At 47.1% G+C, this 18,487-nt stretch overlaps 1 protein-coding gene across 5 annotated transcripts in view; it reads right to left on the bottom strand.

Moving 5' to 3' along the window:
- Nucleotides 1-13,543: 13,543 nt before the first annotated feature.
- LOC308484183 (sialic acid-binding Ig-like lectin 13) overlaps nt 13,544-18,487 on the bottom strand; it is a 35,094-nt gene continuing 30,150 nt past the window's right edge. For 2 of the 5 annotated variants that reach the window (XM_081018889.1, XM_081018888.1), the window contains 2 exons: nt 16,712-16,802; nt 13,544-15,108 (listed from right to left, as the gene is read on the bottom strand). In XM_081018889.1, coding sequence (XP_080875015.1) covers nt 14,905-15,108; nt 16,712-16,802 — 295 coding nt within the window. In that variant the 3' untranslated portion in view covers nt 13,544-14,904. Of the gene's footprint in view, nt 15,109-16,711; nt 16,803-18,021; nt 18,054-18,487 lie in introns of all 5 variants that reach the window. The other 3 variants (XR_013989899.1, XM_081018891.1, XM_081018890.1) reach the window with 3 other exon arrangements.

The raw sequence follows: 18,487 nt of genomic DNA, 5'->3' as shown, positions 1-18,487 counted from the left end.
CACCACACTCCTTGGCAGCAAATTCCACTGTCAAACAGCTCTTACTGTCAGGAAGTTCTTCCTAATGTTTAGGTGGAATCTTCTTTCTTGTAGTTTGGATCCATTGCTCCGTGTCCGCCTCTCTGGAGCAGCAGAAAACAACCTTTCTCCCTCCTCTATGTGACATCCTTTTATATATTTGAACATGGCTATCATATCATCCCTTAACCTCCTCTTCTCCAGGCTAAACATGCCCAGCTCCCTTAGCCATTCCTCTTAAGGCATCGTTTCCAGGCCTTTGACCATTTTGGTTGCCCTCCTCTGGACACGTTCCAGTTTGTCAGTGTCCTTCTTGAACTGTGGTGCCCAGAACTGGACACAGTACTCCAGGTGAGGTCTGACCAGAGCAGAATACAGTGGCACTATTACTTCCCTTCATCTAGATGCTATACTCCTATTGATGCAGCCCAGAATTGCATTGGCTTTTTTAGCTGCTGCGTCACATTGTTGGCTCATGTCAAGTTTGTTCTCATTCTTGACCTGCCTGATTCTGGGGAATCCAGAGGTTAAGCTCTTGAGTGCAACGCCTCAAACAACAGCCTTGGTTCGAATGTTTCTGGAAGCCCCGATCCAGATGTTGTTGAACTACAAGCCCCATCATCCATGGCCCTTAGCCATGCTGGCGAGGGATGGTAGGCGTTGTGGTGCAAGAACATCTGGAGGGCTTCACACCAGCTTTTTCACATTAACACATCTGTATAGATGCAAATTTAGGAAGGAGTTCTATCATTTCAATCGAAATGCAATGCACCTCACCATCATGGGGAAGACAGTGCCCAGGTGACTTGTGTGTCTTCTCGGTCTGCTGCTCAGGTGCTTGTTTTTGATGGAGTTTGGCAAATACATTGCAGTGGTCTGCTGAAAGAAAGAGTCTGGCAAGGCAGCTGGTTGAAAGGATAAAGAAAACTTGAGGTTCATGACACATGGCAAACAAAGCCGTTCTGAGCACAGGCTTAATATGCAGCCAGAAATGGAGTCAAGGGGTTAACACGGCCGCACACTTACTCTGTCCTTAACCGGCTTCAGCTAACTAACTTGATGAAAAAGCAAGACGCAAAGCCTAAAAGGATGTTATCTACTCTATGAGGAGGTAAAGGTAAAGGAACCCTGGAGGGTTAAGTCCAGTCCAAGGCAACTATGGGGTTGCGGCGCTCATCTCGCTTTCAGGCCGAGGGAGCTGGTGTTTGTCCGCAGACAGCTTTCCGGGTCATGTGGCCAGCATGACTAAACCACCTCTGGCACAACGGGACACCATGAGAGTGCCAGAGCACATGGAAACACCATTTTCCTTCCCGCTGCAGTGGTATCTATTTATCTACTTGCACTGGTATACTTTCAAACTGCTAGGTTGGCAGTAGCTCAGACAGAGCAATGGGAGCTCATCCCATCAAGGGGATTCGAACAGCCAACCTTCTGATCGGCAAGCCCAAGTGGCTCAGTGGTTTAGACCACAGCGCCACCTGCATCCCACTTTATCAGGAAGAAGAGAAGGAACCAGTGAGGAGGAGGAACAGGTTGCCTTTCTCTCTATCGCCTCCAACTGGTTCAAGTAACGTATGGCAAGCCTTGTTGCTTTACTCACAACAGCACCCCCTTCTTAGGGTTCCGTCCGCCATCTTTAAACCAGACTTGGACCAGGAAGTCCTTCAGGCAGAAGATGTATTCAAACAGGGGACTGTCCTCTGTAAAATAGGACGCATGGCCACCCTAAATGGATGGGAGTTGTACAAAGTCGGTTGGTGTTTGCTCTATACCCCAGATGAAGAATTGTGTAAGGGTGGCAACCCATCATTTCAGTTTAACAGCCTCGAGGTCTGCCTGTCTGTCTGTCCATCTATCTGTAGGTCTATCTATCTTTACTCATCTAAGTCTCTCAGTCTAATGAAGCTATTCTAATCTAATCATGTCTAATCCAGCACTCCCCCGCTCTTATCTTCTCTACCTAAATGATAGCCCTGCAGATTGCCAGCAACGGATAAAACAGATACAGACTGATAAAAGTTCGCAAATACAGATAGCGAAGACAAGCAGACCGGCTTTAGGTGTCTCCCTAGTGATCAAGGCAGCCTGGACTGAGACAAGAAGCAGAGAGGGTTCCCTCCCCCTTTTTTTTGGTGGGCTAGGGGTTGACGTGGAAGAGGGATGATTAACAGGCACAGAAAGTCTGGGAATGATGGAACCAGCTTGCTGTGAAATTGGTGTCGAAGGTTGGGAAATAAAGAGAGGCCGGCTGATGGGTTGGCAGGAAGGAGAGAGGATCAGTGGAGGCTGGTCCACATTTGGGGCAGATGGGGCAGTGTCCCACCAACCTTATTCTGTTCTCACACAGCACAGCCCCCAACTGCCTGCCTTCCTACTTGCAACCAGTCTGGGGGGGTGACCCTGCCTGTCACCTTCCTCTTCCTTCCTCTTGGTGTTACCCTCGTAGATGCTGGCCGGGAGGAGGATATGGGACAAAACGGGAACTTTGCTGTCACTGACTGTCATTGACTCTGGCGCCACCTACTGTTGGGCTCCCTGCTTTTTGCCCTACCAGTTTCATTAGGCACTGCTGAAGAAGAGGTACCCACAATCAGGCACTCATTACCTGGCTGGAAAAGCAGAGGGGGGGTGGTCCGGGGCACCTCTCTGTCTTTGCAAGGGATGTCTGGCATTTGGCAAAAGCCCACCTGACTTCCAAAGGAGTGATGCCCACCATGCAGAAGGAGGCAGAGGGCAGAAGTGGCTGGCTGGCTGGGGCGGAACTGCTATTGTTGTTCTCCAGCGATGTGCCTTTCAAACTGATGTTGCACAAAACCCCAGTCTCTGAGCGGTGAGGGCTAACAGTGGTTCCAGCGCTTACCCAGAGTCTGTTTTCCTTGGGCAGAAGCTCAACAGAGACTATGGTGTCTTTAGTATATATGGTTTTATGTACACAACCTGAGTACAGGATGGAGGGGCTCACAGCATCAACCCTACAACAGATCTCACCTCCTCCATAAGGTTCCCAGGAAGATCCCCAAGCCATAGCTTTGAGTTGCAGATAAGCCTCTCTGTCCTCAGCTTCTAGCATCAACCCAAAACTCTCTCTCTCACAGTCCTCCTTGGCCTATTTTTCTCCCTTGCAGGATGACACAGCATCCAACCAAATGAGCTGGCAATAGTCCTCCCCACTCCATTTGTCTCTATGGCAACAGGGCAACCTCTTTGGACATGTAAATGGCAGCACTTCACTAACCAGCTAAGGCCGTTACCTGAACAAAGGAGCTGGTTCAGCAGGTTTGTGCTTATGGATTCTAACCTCGCAGGATCACAGGTTTGGAAGAGACCTTTGGGCATCATCCAGACTGACCCCCCAAACCTATAACACTGGATTCCAAAGCGTCCTTACCAGGATGTAAATCCTACTGCACTCGTGGGATTTTCTTATTGGTAGTAAATCAGCTTGTCACCAGGCTATACATGCCTCGTTGAGCTTTGTGTACAACGTGGTGCTACAAAATCACCCAATCAGTGCAAGGATTTGTGCTTGTGTAATGGAATTCCTCTACCTCCACTCCCCATGCATGCTTCCAAAATCTGCTCTGGGTTGTTTGGGGGGGGGGGTACCAGAACAGATTTAGAGATGACAGGAGTGGGAGAGGTAGGGGAATCCTGTTGCACAAGGGTAAGTCCTTGCACTGAAGGGATGGTCACTTAGTGCCACATTGGGGACTCAGCTACATTAGTCAAAAAACATGTGTTATAAACATGCAGCACCAGGTGGCGCTGTAGAGCACAAAATTTTTCCATGCAAATTTACACAGCGTTTTTCTTTTTCTTTGGTTATAACAATTTAATTTGTGATTTATTTATAGCGGGTTTTCCCCCCTGTGTGTAGATCCACCTTGGGTCCAAGCCTGAAGCTAGAATATACTATTGAACTCTGATAATGCCTCTTTCTTGTTGGAGCGGAGTAGAAGGTGCACACAGAAGCAAGCCTACTGCACTAAAGTAAAATTAGCATTATTGCGCCCACTTTTGTTTCTGGCCTCACCCATAACTGTCATACAGCCCCCAGAAGTTTGCCTAGAACAGAATGCGGCCCTCAGGGTGAAAAAAAAGGTTCCCCACCTGTGCTTCCAGGCTGATAGACTTACCTGCACAGTCCAGGTGTGGCACAGATTCTCACTGCCAGTGTCACTTGCAACACCCATGTCACAAGACTCAGGCCACCCAGGAGGGAAAGGCAGCTGAATTTGCAACCAACTGGAGTCAAAAAGACTCCCAATTAAAATTATTATTATTATTATTATTATTATTATTACTGCTACTACTATTACTACTACTACTACTACTACTACTACTATTTACGTATACCCCACCCGTCTGGCCTGGTCTCCCCAGCCACTCTTTGCGGCTCCCAACAGAATATTAAAAACACGATAAAACATTAAAAACAGGGCTGCCTTCAGATGTATTCTAAAAGTCAGTTGTTTATTTCCTTGACATCTGATAGGAGGGCATTCCGCAGGACAGGTGCCACAACTGAGAAGGCCCTCTGCCTGGTTCCCTGTAACCTCACTTCTCACAGTGAGAGAACCGCCAGAAGGCCCTTGGAGCTGGACCTCAGTGTCCGGGCTGAACAATGGGGGTGGAGGCACTCTTTCAGGTATCCTGGGCCGAGGCCGTTTAGGGCTTTAAAGGTCAGCACCAACACTTTGAATTGTGCTTGGAAACATTCTGGGAGCCAATGTCTGTCTTTCAGGACCGGTGTTATATGGTCTCAGCGGCCACTCCCAGTCACCAGTCTAGCTGCTGCACTCTGGATTAGTTGCAGTTTCCAGGTCACCTTCAAAGGTAGCCCCATGTAGAGCGGGAGAGAACTAGAGCATGCACCACTCTGGGAAGACAGTCTGCAGGCAGGTAGGGTCTCAGCCTGCGTACCAGATGGAGCTGGTAGACAGCTGCTCTGGACACAGAATTGACCTGCACCTCCATGGACAGCTGTGAGTCCACAATGACTCCCAGGCTGCAAACCTGGTCCTTCAGGGGCATACTTACCCCATTCAGGACCAAGGAGGCCTACACACCTGCCTGCCCCCTGTCCCCCCAAAACAGTACTTCTATCTGTTTAAAACCAGTCATTGAGCCGGTGGCTGGGTGCTGCTATATTATAAAGGAGTGCTGCATTGTTTGGTATTGTCAGATCTTAAAATTCACCCCTTTGGTTGTCTATCTCTGCGGAAAAAGCAGGCCGATACAGATTTTCCAGTTTACTATTGTGTTAGGAGGCAGTCAAACGCACGCTGTGACTACGGCTCCCTGGAGGCTAGTTCCGGGGACTTCACAGAGGGCTAATAAATTTGCCAGTGACGCGCTTTTGATTTTGTTTGGGGAATGGAGGAGGGGATCCCGAGCGAGTCGTACATCAGCCTTAATGCCTTCATGAATAAGTGATCAAATAAAAAAAGGAGAGGAAAGAACCACCCTGAGAACTATAGTGGCCGTTGGATAAAACTGTTCTCCCCAGAGAGAGGGCATTCCCCCCCGGAGTGACAAGAAGGAAGAAACACTGGGGAATGGAAGAACAGGAGTGGAAGGCTTCAGGTAGCTGGGTGCCAGGCTCTCTGAAACGCAGAAGCAGGAGAAATTCAGAGCCAGAGTCCGGATTTGGAGGCAGTGGTGCAGAGGCAGTTTGGGGACTGTCATCTCACATCACCTGAGACTAAGGGATGGAAGAGGCATTCGTTAGGAAATTCACACTTCCCCCAAAACAACAGATGCAACCCAAACGCAGCTCTGCTAGGAAATTTCCACTTATCCCACTTGCGTAATGCAGTTCTTCGACCAAAGGACATATAAAATATGTATACTGCTGAAAAGCGGCTGCAAAATAACATACAGAAATCTATGTTGCTTGCAGAAAAATGCGTAGACTTTGAAAAGTTGTGCACAAAAGAGTGTACAATGGGATAAATGCATGCAAAGAAAAAGTGTATGGATATCTGTGCATATATGCATGCCTGCACAGATATCCATATACTTTTTTCTTTGCATGCATTTATCCCATTGTACACTCTTTTGTGCACAACTTTTCAAAGTTGTGTATATGTATGTGTGTAAAAAGTTAAAGGGACCCCTGACCATTAGGTCCAGTCGTGGACGACTCTGGGGTTGCGGCGCTCATCTTGCTTTATTGGCTGAGGGAGCCAGCGTACAGCTTCCGGGCCATGTGGCCAGCATGACTAAGCCGCTTCTGGCGAACCAGAGCAGCACACGGAAACGCCATTTACCTTCCCACCGGAGTGGTACCTATTTATCTCCTTGCACTTTGACGTGCTTTTGAACTGCTAGGTTGGCAGGAGCTGGGACTGAGCAACGGGAGCTCACCCCGTCACGGGGATTCAAACCGCTGACCTTCTGATTGGCAAGTCCTAGGCTCTGTGGTTTAACCCACAGCGCCACCCATGTCCCACCTATATATGTGTGTGTGTATATATATATATATGCGCAAATGGAGCCAGAAGTTCATTCATTTGTTTTTGAAACATATCCCACCTTTTATTCCTAGAAACTCAAGGTAGCATACATAGTTCTTCATCTCCTCATTTAATCCACACAACCCTGTGAGGTAGGTTAGGTTGAGAGGCAGAGGCTGGCCCAAGGTTATCCACCCAAGTGAGCTTCATAGCCAAGTAGGGACTTGTTCCAGCAGCCCTCAACACAGCCTCTGAGACCAGCTCTGTCAGCTCAGGCAGGGAGACTGCTAGGCAGCGAAGTGGCCAATAAACCAGCAGAATCTCTAATCTGTTCCGATTGCTCAAGGTCAAGAATGCCAAACAAATCCCCCCTTCAACCCTTTGATCTTCAATGGAGGAAGCTCAAACTTTCATTGGAGAATCAGTGAGTGACAGCTATACAGGCGGCACTTTGAGCTGGTGCAGCAGAAGGCCGCCATAGGGCCAAAACTGAGACCCAGGCAGATGCTGAAGTTGGCAATGTTGGGTACCTGATGAGGTCCACACCTCAACAAGAGGCCTCCTTCCAACCAGAAGAAATCCATTATACATACCCTCCAACATTTCTCTGATGAAAATAGGGACGTCCCATTGCATAATGATAATTTTACTGTTTATACCCCACACATCTTACTGGGTTGCCCCAGCTACTCTAGGCAGCTTCCAACATATATAACAATATCATACAACATCAAACATTAAACAAAACTTCCCTATACAGGATTGACTTCAGATGGCTCGGGGGTCAGATAACTCCATAACTTCCAAGATTTCTCCAATGAAAATAGGGACGTCCTAAGGAAAAGTGTTGCTTGCTCCCTGCTCCTGCCAACCTAGCGGTTTGAAAGCACGTCAAAGTGCAAGTAGATAAATAGGTACCACTCCAGTGGGAAGGTAAACAGCGTTTCCGTGCGCTGCTCTGGTTCGCCAGAAGTGGCTTAGTCATGCTGGCCACATGACCCGGAAGCTGTACGCCGGCTCCCTCGGCCATTAAAGCAAGATGAGTGCCGCAACCCCAGAGTCAGCCATGACTGGACCTAATGGTCAGGGGTCCCTTTACCTTTACCTAAGGAAGAGTGGGACATTCCGAGATCAAATCAGAAACCGGAACGGATTCTCTAAATCAGGGACGTCCCTGGAAAATAGGAACACTTGGATCTGATTAGACGGTTGCCTTTCCTCTTTGGCTGAAGCTTTCTCCTATCCTCATCCTACGAGATTCTACAGCAGGTGGGCTTGTGTGTGTCAAGCCACTGTTAAAAGCACAGGAACAGTTAAAAACTATTAAACTATTAAAAAATAATAATAAGCAGGTGCACAGGCCATTTGTGATTACAGAATCACACTTTGCAGACGATCAGAGGCACTCTTGTCCATTAGCACTTTCAGGGAATGGCTGATGTTCCAAACTGGTTCAGCAAACTGAACGCACACTAGCAGAAAAATGCAGTTAAGGTGTCCCTGGCCTTCACATAAATAAATACCTAGACAGAAGTCAGGCCCTGAAGCATGTCTGGAGCACAGATCCCCAGGCAATTTCTGACCCCTGCCACAGAATGTTCTCCCACATGCTCTCTGTATGAAAGATTCATGCATTGGCAAACATGCTTGAGGCACACAGGAGAGAGAGAGAGAGAGAGATCTGGCAGCAGTCACTACAGCTGAGCTCAAGGCATCATAGGCTAGTGAATAGTGCCACCTGCTGGGGCCTCCTGGCCTTGCATCAATGAAGTGTAAAAATGGGTGTAATGGTGGAGAGAGAAGCCAATCTGCAGTTTGTGATGTTCTTAAAATGGAGTGAAGGGGCTGCTGTGCAGACATACAGGGCGATCCTGCGAATGTTTGTTCTGAAGGAAGCCTTGCTGTGTACAATGAGGCTTCCTCCCAGGGAAGTGTACTTAGGACTGAAGCCTAAGGCAGCAACTCTCAACACAATTACCTGGCAGCAAGCCCCACTGAACACAAGGAGACTTACGTAACTTCTGAGCAAAGAAGAACAGGCTTGCACTGTTAGAGTGCAATCTGATATATATATATATGTCTGCTCTGATTTCTGTATGTTACTCTCCCCAATATATGCAGCGCTAGGCACACTTTTGGCACACACCACTTGGCTGGAAAACTGCATTGCAAAATTCAGAGACATGTGAATATCAAAGGAAGGTTTTGTTTCAGGTCTCATATTGTTTCAGGAAGTGCAAATGAGATAGAATCACCTTTAAATGTGAACCAAATCAAATACTCCCTGATCCCCAGCGAGGCACATTCCCAGGTAAGTGGGTATAGACTTTCAGTTTGTTCTTAATTAAGCGCATCTTGCTGCAAAATGATCTCAGGTTGCGGTACCCAGGGCTGCAGGAAGAGAGAGAGAAATGCTTTGAACATACAAGTTATTCACTTAAAAAGCTGGTGCGATTGAAGGTGCCATCATTTTATTACCTACACTTGGCAACAAAAGTGGATTAAATGTTTTACTGGCAATCTCCAAGGGTTGCTGCTACACCTTACGTTTGTTAAATACTTTATATGCATGTCTAAATTAGGAGTTTTCAAATATGTTCATTGTGCAAGTGAGCAGCTTGCCTACTGAGTACCTACTACAGGTGATGTGGTTTAACTTTTTCCCCTACAACTCTTCCTATCCACTGGTGGTGGTAGTAGTAATAATAATAATAATAAATTTTATTTATGCCCTGCCCTCCCCAGGCAAGATCGGGCTCAGGGCAGCTAACACCCGATATAAAAACAAATTGATTGAAATACAACTTAAAAACAAGATTAAAATACAACATTAAAACATTAAAATACAGTCTCATTTCAATGGAAACTCAAATCAAAAACTTTTGGGGGGATGGAAACGCCAAGTCTTCACCAAGGCTAACCATCCAGACTGGTCCTTGCCACTTAAAGCTCTTGCCACTTGTAAGTAGAGGTGTATTGTTTTTTGGTCCACTCTGTGTTCTTTGCATGCAGCGCCGCTTCCGTTCCACTGCAGTTCATCTTCTGCCAAAAAGCTACGTTATTCATTTTGCGGTCCACTGTGACATAATCACATAACATATGTTGTTGTTGCATTATTTCCACCCATACGTTTCCATGCAAAGGAAATACAATGTGATCGGGAAAGGATGCAATCCATTAAGTATCAATTGCGGACTGAAAGCAACAGCAGCGAATGCCATTTGCAGTCAGAAGATTGATTGCCATTCAGGACATAGGGCTGATAAGTAAACTTCAGCAATTTCTGCTCCTGTTTCCATTAAAATTCTCTGTAGGCTAGGCTATTAAAGGCAAATGGAGCTCTGGTGTTGTGGCAACAACAGTCCCTCAGTCTTAGTCCTAGATAAGGGCAGTACTTCTGTCCCAGTTGCACCCAGTGCTCCCCCAGTCCAGCAACCTGTGGGAAACTTGCAAGAAGAACCCGAGTGCAAGAAACCATTCCCCTTTTGTGGTTTCCAGTAACTGGTATTCAGAAGCATTTCTGACTCCAGCCATGGAGGCAGAGCGTAGCCATCAAGATTAGTAGCCACTGGTAGCTTTTCCCTCCATGAACTTTCTTTTAAAGCCATCCTAATTGGTGGCCGCCGCAGCTTCAAATGGGAGGGAGTTCCATAGTTCAACAATGCATGAAAAAGTATGGTATCTGTCCTGACTCTCCCAACATTCCATTGGATGCCCCTGAGTTCAAGTGCTGAGAAGGAGGCGGCATCTGAAGGATCACAGGTTCTCTATAAGAATGTAAGCTATACATTTGTTGAGTCTCTGTGTGCTGTGTGCTCTGTGGTAACCCTGCAAAACAGCCCTAGCTTGAATGAAGTTCTGGGCAATGAGCATTCACACGTGCACCTTTCCCTTTGCAGTGCAATGACCCCTTGCATTCCCCTGAAGCACCGCAGAGAGAGCCTCTGGAGAAAATGACCACACATCCATACTAGGGCCAGGGCCTTTTCAGTACTGGCCCCGACTTGGTGGAAAGCTCTGTCACAAGAGACTAGGGCCCTGCAGGACTTGACATCTTTCCACAGGGCCTGCAAGACAGAGTTGTTCTGCCTGGCCTCTGCTTTGGACTCAGTCTGACCTTTATGTTTTCCCTCCCCTTATGGTTTTGATCTATGGGCTACTTTTAAAATGAGGCTGCATTTTAAATGGCATTTTAACCTGTATTTTAAATTGGTGTTGTTTTTTCCTAGTATGATTTTGCTGTAATTTTACTGGTGTTAGCCGCCCTGAGCCCGGCTCTGGCCGGGGTGGGCGGGGTATAAATTATTATTATTATTATTATTATTATTATTATTATACCAGAGACATGTAAGGTCCCTAGTAAACGGTAGAGCAGTGAAGTGGCCCATCCTGTTTTATTGCTCAAGATAACATGAGAAGGTCCTGGCCCCACCACCAAAGTCTCCCTTACTTGTGTTTTTGGTTGCACCCACAAAACAGTGGCTGGGGGTTCAGTCAAGAACCTGCAAGTGCACAAGCTCTCTTGAGATTTCAGTGAGATCATGAGAGTTCTTGCTGGGAACCATTGGCAGAGGTGGCAGGGCCTGCTGGGTGCCCACAGGGGTGCTGTCGACCATCCAAGTGTCCCTATTTTCCAGGGACGGTCCTGGATTTACAGAAGCCGTCCCGGTTTCTGATTTGACCGTGGAATATCCCGGTTTTCCTTAGGACATCCCTGTTTTGACTGGAGAAATGGTGGGGGGTAAGGAGTTACGCGACCCCCGAGCCAAGGAGATAAGTAACTATACAACCTTTAGAAGACACCTGAAGGCAGCCCTGTTTAAGGAACTTTTTACATGTTTAAAGTTTTATTGCGTTTCTATATATGTTGGAAGCTGCTCAGAGTGGCTGGGGCAACCCAGTCAGATAGGCGGGATATTATAATTATTATTAAATAGGATACTTATGTAAGCTTTCAGAATGTTTAGAATTAGCCAAATTGACAGATATAATAAGACAAAAACCATAAAAGTGAAGTGAAAAAGGAATGGGAGTACCTAAACGAATACCTTAAAAGCCAAGGTTCGAGGACAGAAATCTGGCCGAGTCTGGAATAACCTTGTGAAGTGAAAAGGTAAGAAAGAGGGATTTATATCTAGATGCTAGGATAGAGATGATCAGGAAAACAGGAAGATACAATGAGAGGTATAGGAGGTGCTGTGGGATTGGAGGAAGTCAACGTTTGTTTTCCTTTTTAGTGTTTATATTATTAATTTGTAAGATTTGGATTTGTTTTTCATAAGCTTGTTTTTGTGTTTTGTGTATTGTTATTTTCCATTTTGTTCTTGTTATTGTGTGGAAAATACTAATAAAATTTACTAATTAAAAAAAAAAAAAGGATGTCCCAATTTTCATCGGAGAAATGTTGGAGGGGACGGTGCTGTGTCTTGGGGTTCTGCCGCCAGAGGTGGCTACCTCAGCCTGTCTCATGGGAGAGCCCCTCCCTTGTAGAGCACATGCTATAGTATGCATGCAGACATTCCTATCCCCTGACATCTCTAGTGATGGGAGACAACTCTGCCTGAGTCCCTAGAAAGTTGCTGCCAGTTCTAATAAATGGACCCATGACCTGCTTCCAAAACAAATAAATATCCAGGTTTCCTTAGGCTGCGTCATTTGCGCTGCTTTTATCCTTGGACGGTGTCATCCCTGTCCCTTTCCGGCCAGCTGATGTCACTGTTGCCGTGTGATTTCTCGCACTGACTCATCCTCCTCACACCTTTCCAACAAAGAAAGCTCCTCTCTGCAGATCTTGCAACCGCACTGGCACCATGACATCGCACAGCCAGCAGGCCTGCCTGCAGAATGCGCACCACCAGCTGGTTCGACAGTGAGCAGCTATTTATTTATAGAGGAGGCAACGGTCTCATTCTTGCGGCCAGAGGATTGCACAGCTTGGTTTGTGCCGGGCGGCAAGCGGCAGAAAGGGCCATTGGAATCGTCACACAGGCTGCACCATTGCAAAGCATTCCAATACACATTGACAGGTGGAGAGAAGGTTTTATTACTCTCTCCCCAGCACTCACTTTTCTTCCAGAGAAGGCAGGGCAAGATATTTCTCCTTGATTCATTTTGTACTCTCCATGTCCTGCAATTTCTGAGTCATCGTTGGCATCATTTTCGTATGCTTTGTTTTGCAGGTTTTTTTTTAAAAAAAACCAACAGGACTGTCATCAGTGCTTTTGCCCCTCTCTCTCCAGGGTATGCAGTACAGGCACCTAATTTTGTTGTTGTTAAAAAGTGTGATACAGTGGTACCTCAGGTTACAGACACTTCAGGTTACAGACTTCGCTAACCCAGAAATAGTACCTCGGGTTAAGAACTTTGCTTCAGGATGAGAACAGAAATCGTGTGGCGGCAGCGGGAGGCCCCATTAGCTAAAGTGGTACCTCAGGTTAAGAACAGTTTCAGGTTAAGAACGGACCTCCAGAACGAATTAAGTTCTTAACCCGAGGTACCGCTGTATTTACTGTTACAACTTCATGGTGAGTACCTGCCCCTATTTTTCCAGAAATAAAGCACTGATTATAATGCATCGTTTACAAAACGAGAACACACCTTTTAATCGGAATCGTGCCAGCAATGCAGTTAAAGAGTGTGTGTGTTTATGCATGTAGCTGGAAAAGACAGAAGGCTAGGGGCAAGTAAAAAATAAATAAACCAGAAACTAGTCGTACTGTTGGCACAATGCAATCTTTACAGGCATCCAAATGGCCTTGAGGAGGATGTCATTCCCACGCAGGAAGTTATCCTGGGATTCATCTATTAAACTGCAGGGGGTTTGTGGACAAGGCAGCCCCAACCACATCTTTACCTGCCCATCCCATGCCTGAAGGCAGGCTGAGGTCCCCGTAATGGACTGGCCTCTGCTATATTCCAGCCTGCAAAAGTCAAGACTGCCCCAGAGGCAGCTCTGGCTTTCCATAGGCGATTGGACAAGTGGTTATTTATGAGTCTGTAGTAAATGGCATTTTGTGATATGGCTGGTTGTTTCTTTCTTTAATGGAAAACAACAACACTGGGACTCTGAGGATTCCATTTCAAAGCCTGCAGCAGGCTGCAAATCAATGCCTGCACAAAAGCACGTGCTGTGAGATGTCACTCTTTGCTTGACTGGCAGGCGGAGCTGCAAGACTTTGTTGATTTTATTCGTTCATTTCGCAATATTTATATGCCGCTCGATTGTCGCAAACCCTCAAAGCGGTTTACATAAAGAACAAAACAATAAGATTATTAGCAAATGAAGACAGCTAGAAACAGCTATCCTAAATAAAATATCCTGGGAGTTGCTCTCTTGTCTGTATCCTTAGGAGTCTCCAACTAGCTACCACGGTGTTGCAGCCTTAATTCTTGCAATGCCATTCCTACAGAATGAATAACACATATTCAGCCTGAGACCTTATTTCTGAAACACACGGCTGAAATCGAAAAGGCTGTGCTCAGAGGTCCTCTGCGTGCACGCAAATTTTTGAAGAGCACCTGCTCTGTATTGAGGGTTCAACCCTGACATCTCCAGATAGGGACTGCCCACTGCCCAAAACCTTGGAGTTCTGCTACCAGCCAGTGTAGGCAGTCCTGAGCTTCATGGGCAGATGGCTTGACACAGTAGAAAACATCTTCCTGTATTTTGATGAGACATGAGTGAGGTGGGGAAGAGACATTGCTCAGACTCTCAGCTCTGCTTTTAGCAAGTTTGACGCCCGTTAAAAATCAGGGGGTGGAGCTTTTGCAGGAGGGGGCTAAACTGAGCCAACAAAGCTCCCTTAAAATAAATGCTCTTTGCTCCGATGGCCAGAGCTGTCCCAATACATTTTGCTGTTGAGGTATAGGACAAAATGGTGTCCCCTGCTTTCTATACAAAGGAACTGCCCAGAGTGGCATTTGAATCTTACTTCAATACTGGCAAACAGCTAGGCAGCTGCCCCTGCTGCTCCTCAACATTTGCCACCTGAGGCAGTCGCCTTACTCTGCCTAATGTTCAGGCCGGCCTTACTGACAAGAGGTGGTCTCTAAGGATCACAGGTGGGCATCATCTCCCACCCCTGAAGCCTCAGAGCCTTTGGCTGGAGGGTTGAACCCAGGGCTTTGCGCATGAAAAGCATGTGCTCTGCCACAAAGCTACAGGCCCCTTTCCCCCTTCCTTCACTTGCTGCAGATCATGTTTCAGAGTTAACAATGGGCAGCCTATGCTCCCCCAAAGGGGGTATAGAGAAATGGACAAGAGCAGGAAGGGTAATTGACACATGCACACTATGAGGAAGAGGTTTCTTCGGAGGGCAGACAGCAGATCAGAACCAGGAGGTGACCTCCTTTGTTCGCAGTGTCAACTAGACTTGAGAAATCCTCTTAAAACTGCCTCTCCGGCTCCTCTTTCAACATCTGCAGACTAGACCTTCTTGATTTCAGCATAATCTGATTTGGATTCTTCTGAAGTGGGTTCTGGTAAACATTTCAGTTCACCGAAGTTGAGAGATGCGTAATGCAACTCTTCGGGGTCGTTGGAGATTTGGTCGGGGAATTCGTCAAACTTCTCTTGATCTTCAGGAGCGCCGTTGCCTTCGTCCGGATTAGGGACCGTGAGGCTGTTACGCTGTTGGTGAAAAACAACAAGCAAACATTATGCAAAACCCAGGATTGAGCTACTTTAAAGCTTATCCGTAACCTGGACTGCGAAACTTAAGAACAAACAGGTTCTCCCTCCCCCAAATCTTGAGCACGCTCTTACTTCTTTGCCTTATTTCTAACCTTAAAAGGCCCTCGAAGCTTTTTCCTTTTAAATTAGAAACAAACAAAATCCAAATTTAATCTCTGTGAATGAATGAAGGGATGCATGGTAATCTGAGGCCATGGGGGTGTACACAAGCCCCATTCCCAGTGTCCTCATGTCTGCCTTTGCTCAGTCCCTGACTTTCCTCATATTGCTCCAGGAACCTATAAACCTTTCCTTGAACACAAGTGGAATGATTTCTGTCCAGAGTTGGGAACTTTTTCCCCCATCCAAGGGACACATGCCTTGTGGGAAGCCCTTTGGGAGCTGCATCCCAGTGGCGGGAGTGTAAAAAATGTGTGTAACCATTCTCCAGCCCAACAAGCAAGGTGAGAATTCACAGTTCAAGGAAACATCCCAGCCAGGAAAACTCACTACAGGAGGATGTAGAGCTGTGAGATGCATGAGCTGGGTCCGTGGGGCCTGGGCAGAGTTCCAGGGGTGGAGGAAGGGGGTGCGGTGGGGGCGGGTCACCCCGGGTGTCACCACTGAGGGGGGTGACAAAATGCCAGGCGGCACTCACCACGGGGCCTGCAGCGCACCCAAGCCACGTGTCTCTCCTGGGAGTGACGCAATGGCTTGGACACCCTCAGGCTGCCCCAAATGGTCTGCCCACTGCCTCTCCCCCCCCCCCAGCTGTAGGGCGGCTGAGTGGGAGGAGGCAGGCAGACTCCTTGGAGGGCCTGCGGAGTGTCCTGCCCCGGCTTGCCCCTCCCCACGGGCAGCTGGCCCCGTCCCAGGGCTCAGGGCACATGTGCCACCCCAGTCACCCAATCGGCTTGCTCTGCCACTGCAGAGTCCCAAGGAGCTTGAAGGGCCACTTTCAGCCTTCAAGACTGAGGTTTCTCTCCCTGCAATGTGCAATCTGATAAAGCAGCATCCCCCATTGTTCAAGGGATTCAACTGCAAATGTGGCATGAAGCCTTGCAACATTGTGTGGGAATCCCTTGCAGATAACCACAGCACCTGGAGACAGGCCGTCAGGTTGTAAATCCACAGCCGTGACCAACAGTAATGACCGCTGGGAGAAGAAACACTGTGGTGCATCTGCAGCGGCAAACAACCGGATGCCTTCATCTGCCCCGGCTGCAGCAAAACATGTCTTTTCCCTTTTGGTCCCTACAGCCACAGCAGGCACTGTAATTCTCCCAATGGTTTGACTTCACCCTCAAAGGCTTACTTTCATAGTCTCCTGAGACAGATGGATGCCAACTCCCTATGGAGGTCTTCTGCATGCAGCATGAGGAAGGTCAGGGACAGGAGACGTGTATATGAAAATGATGACTTTGGGGAGGGGGGTGAGGCTGGCATTTGCCACTGCCACAGCCACCCTCCACCCTGCCTGAACACAACTTTGGACTGCAAGCAATCAAAGTGCTGGTGTGGACTTTTTAAACGTGACAGCTGAGAGGCAGGTGCTACAGACCTTGACATCTGGGGAAAGCTCGCTGTCGACGTGAGTCAAGGGCTTTGTGAAAGATTCTGAGGCAGTCAAAGGTTTTCTGTCCTTTGGGTACCTGCAGAGAGAAATTTCATCCCCTTTTCATTTAACTGACCTCACGCCACCTCCAGTTGGCTCATGCCACTCCTCAATCCATTTTTCTTTTTCTTTTTAATGTCCAGAACATGCACACAACAGGGACAGGAGTGCTGAATCTTAGCATCGGCTTAAGCTGCAGTGGTGCAAGTTGGTGGAGGCTGGTCTCTCAGGGCAATCCCAGTCAGCCCCCACTTGCCTGCCTTCTTACTTACAAACCTGGCACCAGCTACCACTGGTAGAAGTCAAAACTGCAATGCTTGGTGTGCACAGATGAGAAACTCCAATTTCTTCCCTCGTTACAGGAGCTGTTCCAGACACTCACCAGCTGCATTCATACAGCAGTTCATTCTATTTCCCCAGCAATTCCCAACCATTAATTTTTTGCATTATATTCGAGCTTTCACACGATGTGTAAGCCACTCCCAGAATGTAGCCAACTATAGCACAAGTTTAGCGCTCATTTCTCAGTTATTTGCAAAAACATATTTTTTTGCAGAAGCAAAAAACACGAAAATAAGCTCTAGACTTTTGCTATATTCTGCTATATTTCTAGAGGTGATACACACAAGCGTAATGCAGAAATTAGCAGGGAAATGTTGGGAGGGCAGAATAGACTGCCGTGTGAATGCAGCCACCATCTCCCCAAGGAAATGATCTCATGTCTCTTTTAAGTGCTGTACAAGCCCCAAATTCTGACACCATGCCTGCTCTTCTTCATATACCAAAGGAGATGGGGAACCCTAAAAAGGGGGGGGGGGAGCAAGAGTTATACAGGCCAGCAAAGGCCAGGGTTAGGAAAACACAAATATCAGTGAGATGGCTTAGCCCCAGATTGTGGGGAAGAGTTAAGGCAATGCTGGAAGCAAGGCTATGTACATCACAATCTGGTCCTATGCATGTTATTCAGTAGTGAACCCAGATTTCAAAGAAATCATAGAATCATAGAGGAGGAAAGTGTGTTTTGAATCGCAGCCAGAAAGAGACAGACAGAAAATCCTGACATCATAAACAAAGAGCTGGAGGTGCTGAGGAGAGAGGTTACATGTATATAGAAGCAAAATTTGGGAAGTTTTGATTCGGCTACAAAAGTAGTTGAGATTGTAAGTGACCAAGAAGATTAAAAGATAGTTAGAAGAGAACAGTGATGAATTAGACAACAGGGTGTGAGAGAGAAATGTTCATGTCAAGAGGCTTACCTGACGTGGATGGAGAAAATTTAGCAGAAGACCTGGAAAAGATTATTGGCTAGTTTAGTGGGAAGCCTTGTGAATGAGCAACGCTGCTTTAAGCAGCTCTGAGAATTAACAGTGTATATTCTTATAAACATTAGGTGCCTTGGTTTGGTTTCAGAACCACAATTCCAAAGATGCTGCTATGCAAACAAAATGGAATAATCCCAAATGGCTAGTCACTGGTGCAGACATCCAAAGCATCTGCCTATCTCTTTGACTGGGGATTACTTTGAGATAAGAGAGAAAGTGGGGGAAATTCTTAACAGATAAAGTAACCAAAGGAAAGAAGCACAGTGGTACCTTGGTTCTCAAATTTAATCAATTCAGGGAGTTCATTCAACTCCCCAAACAGTTTGAAAACCAAGGCGCGGCTTCTGATTGGCTGCAGGAGCTTCCTGCTCCCAATTGGAAGCCGTGGAAGCCATGTTGG

This window comes from Podarcis pityusensis (genome assembly GCF_964106645.2).
Source record: "Podarcis pityusensis genome assembly, chromosome: 8".
NCBI lineage: Eukaryota > Metazoa > Chordata > Lepidosauria > Squamata > Lacertidae > Podarcis > Podarcis pityusensis.
The sequence above is the reverse complement of the archived record's forward strand: the minus strand, read 5'-3'. Positions and strand labels throughout refer to the sequence as shown.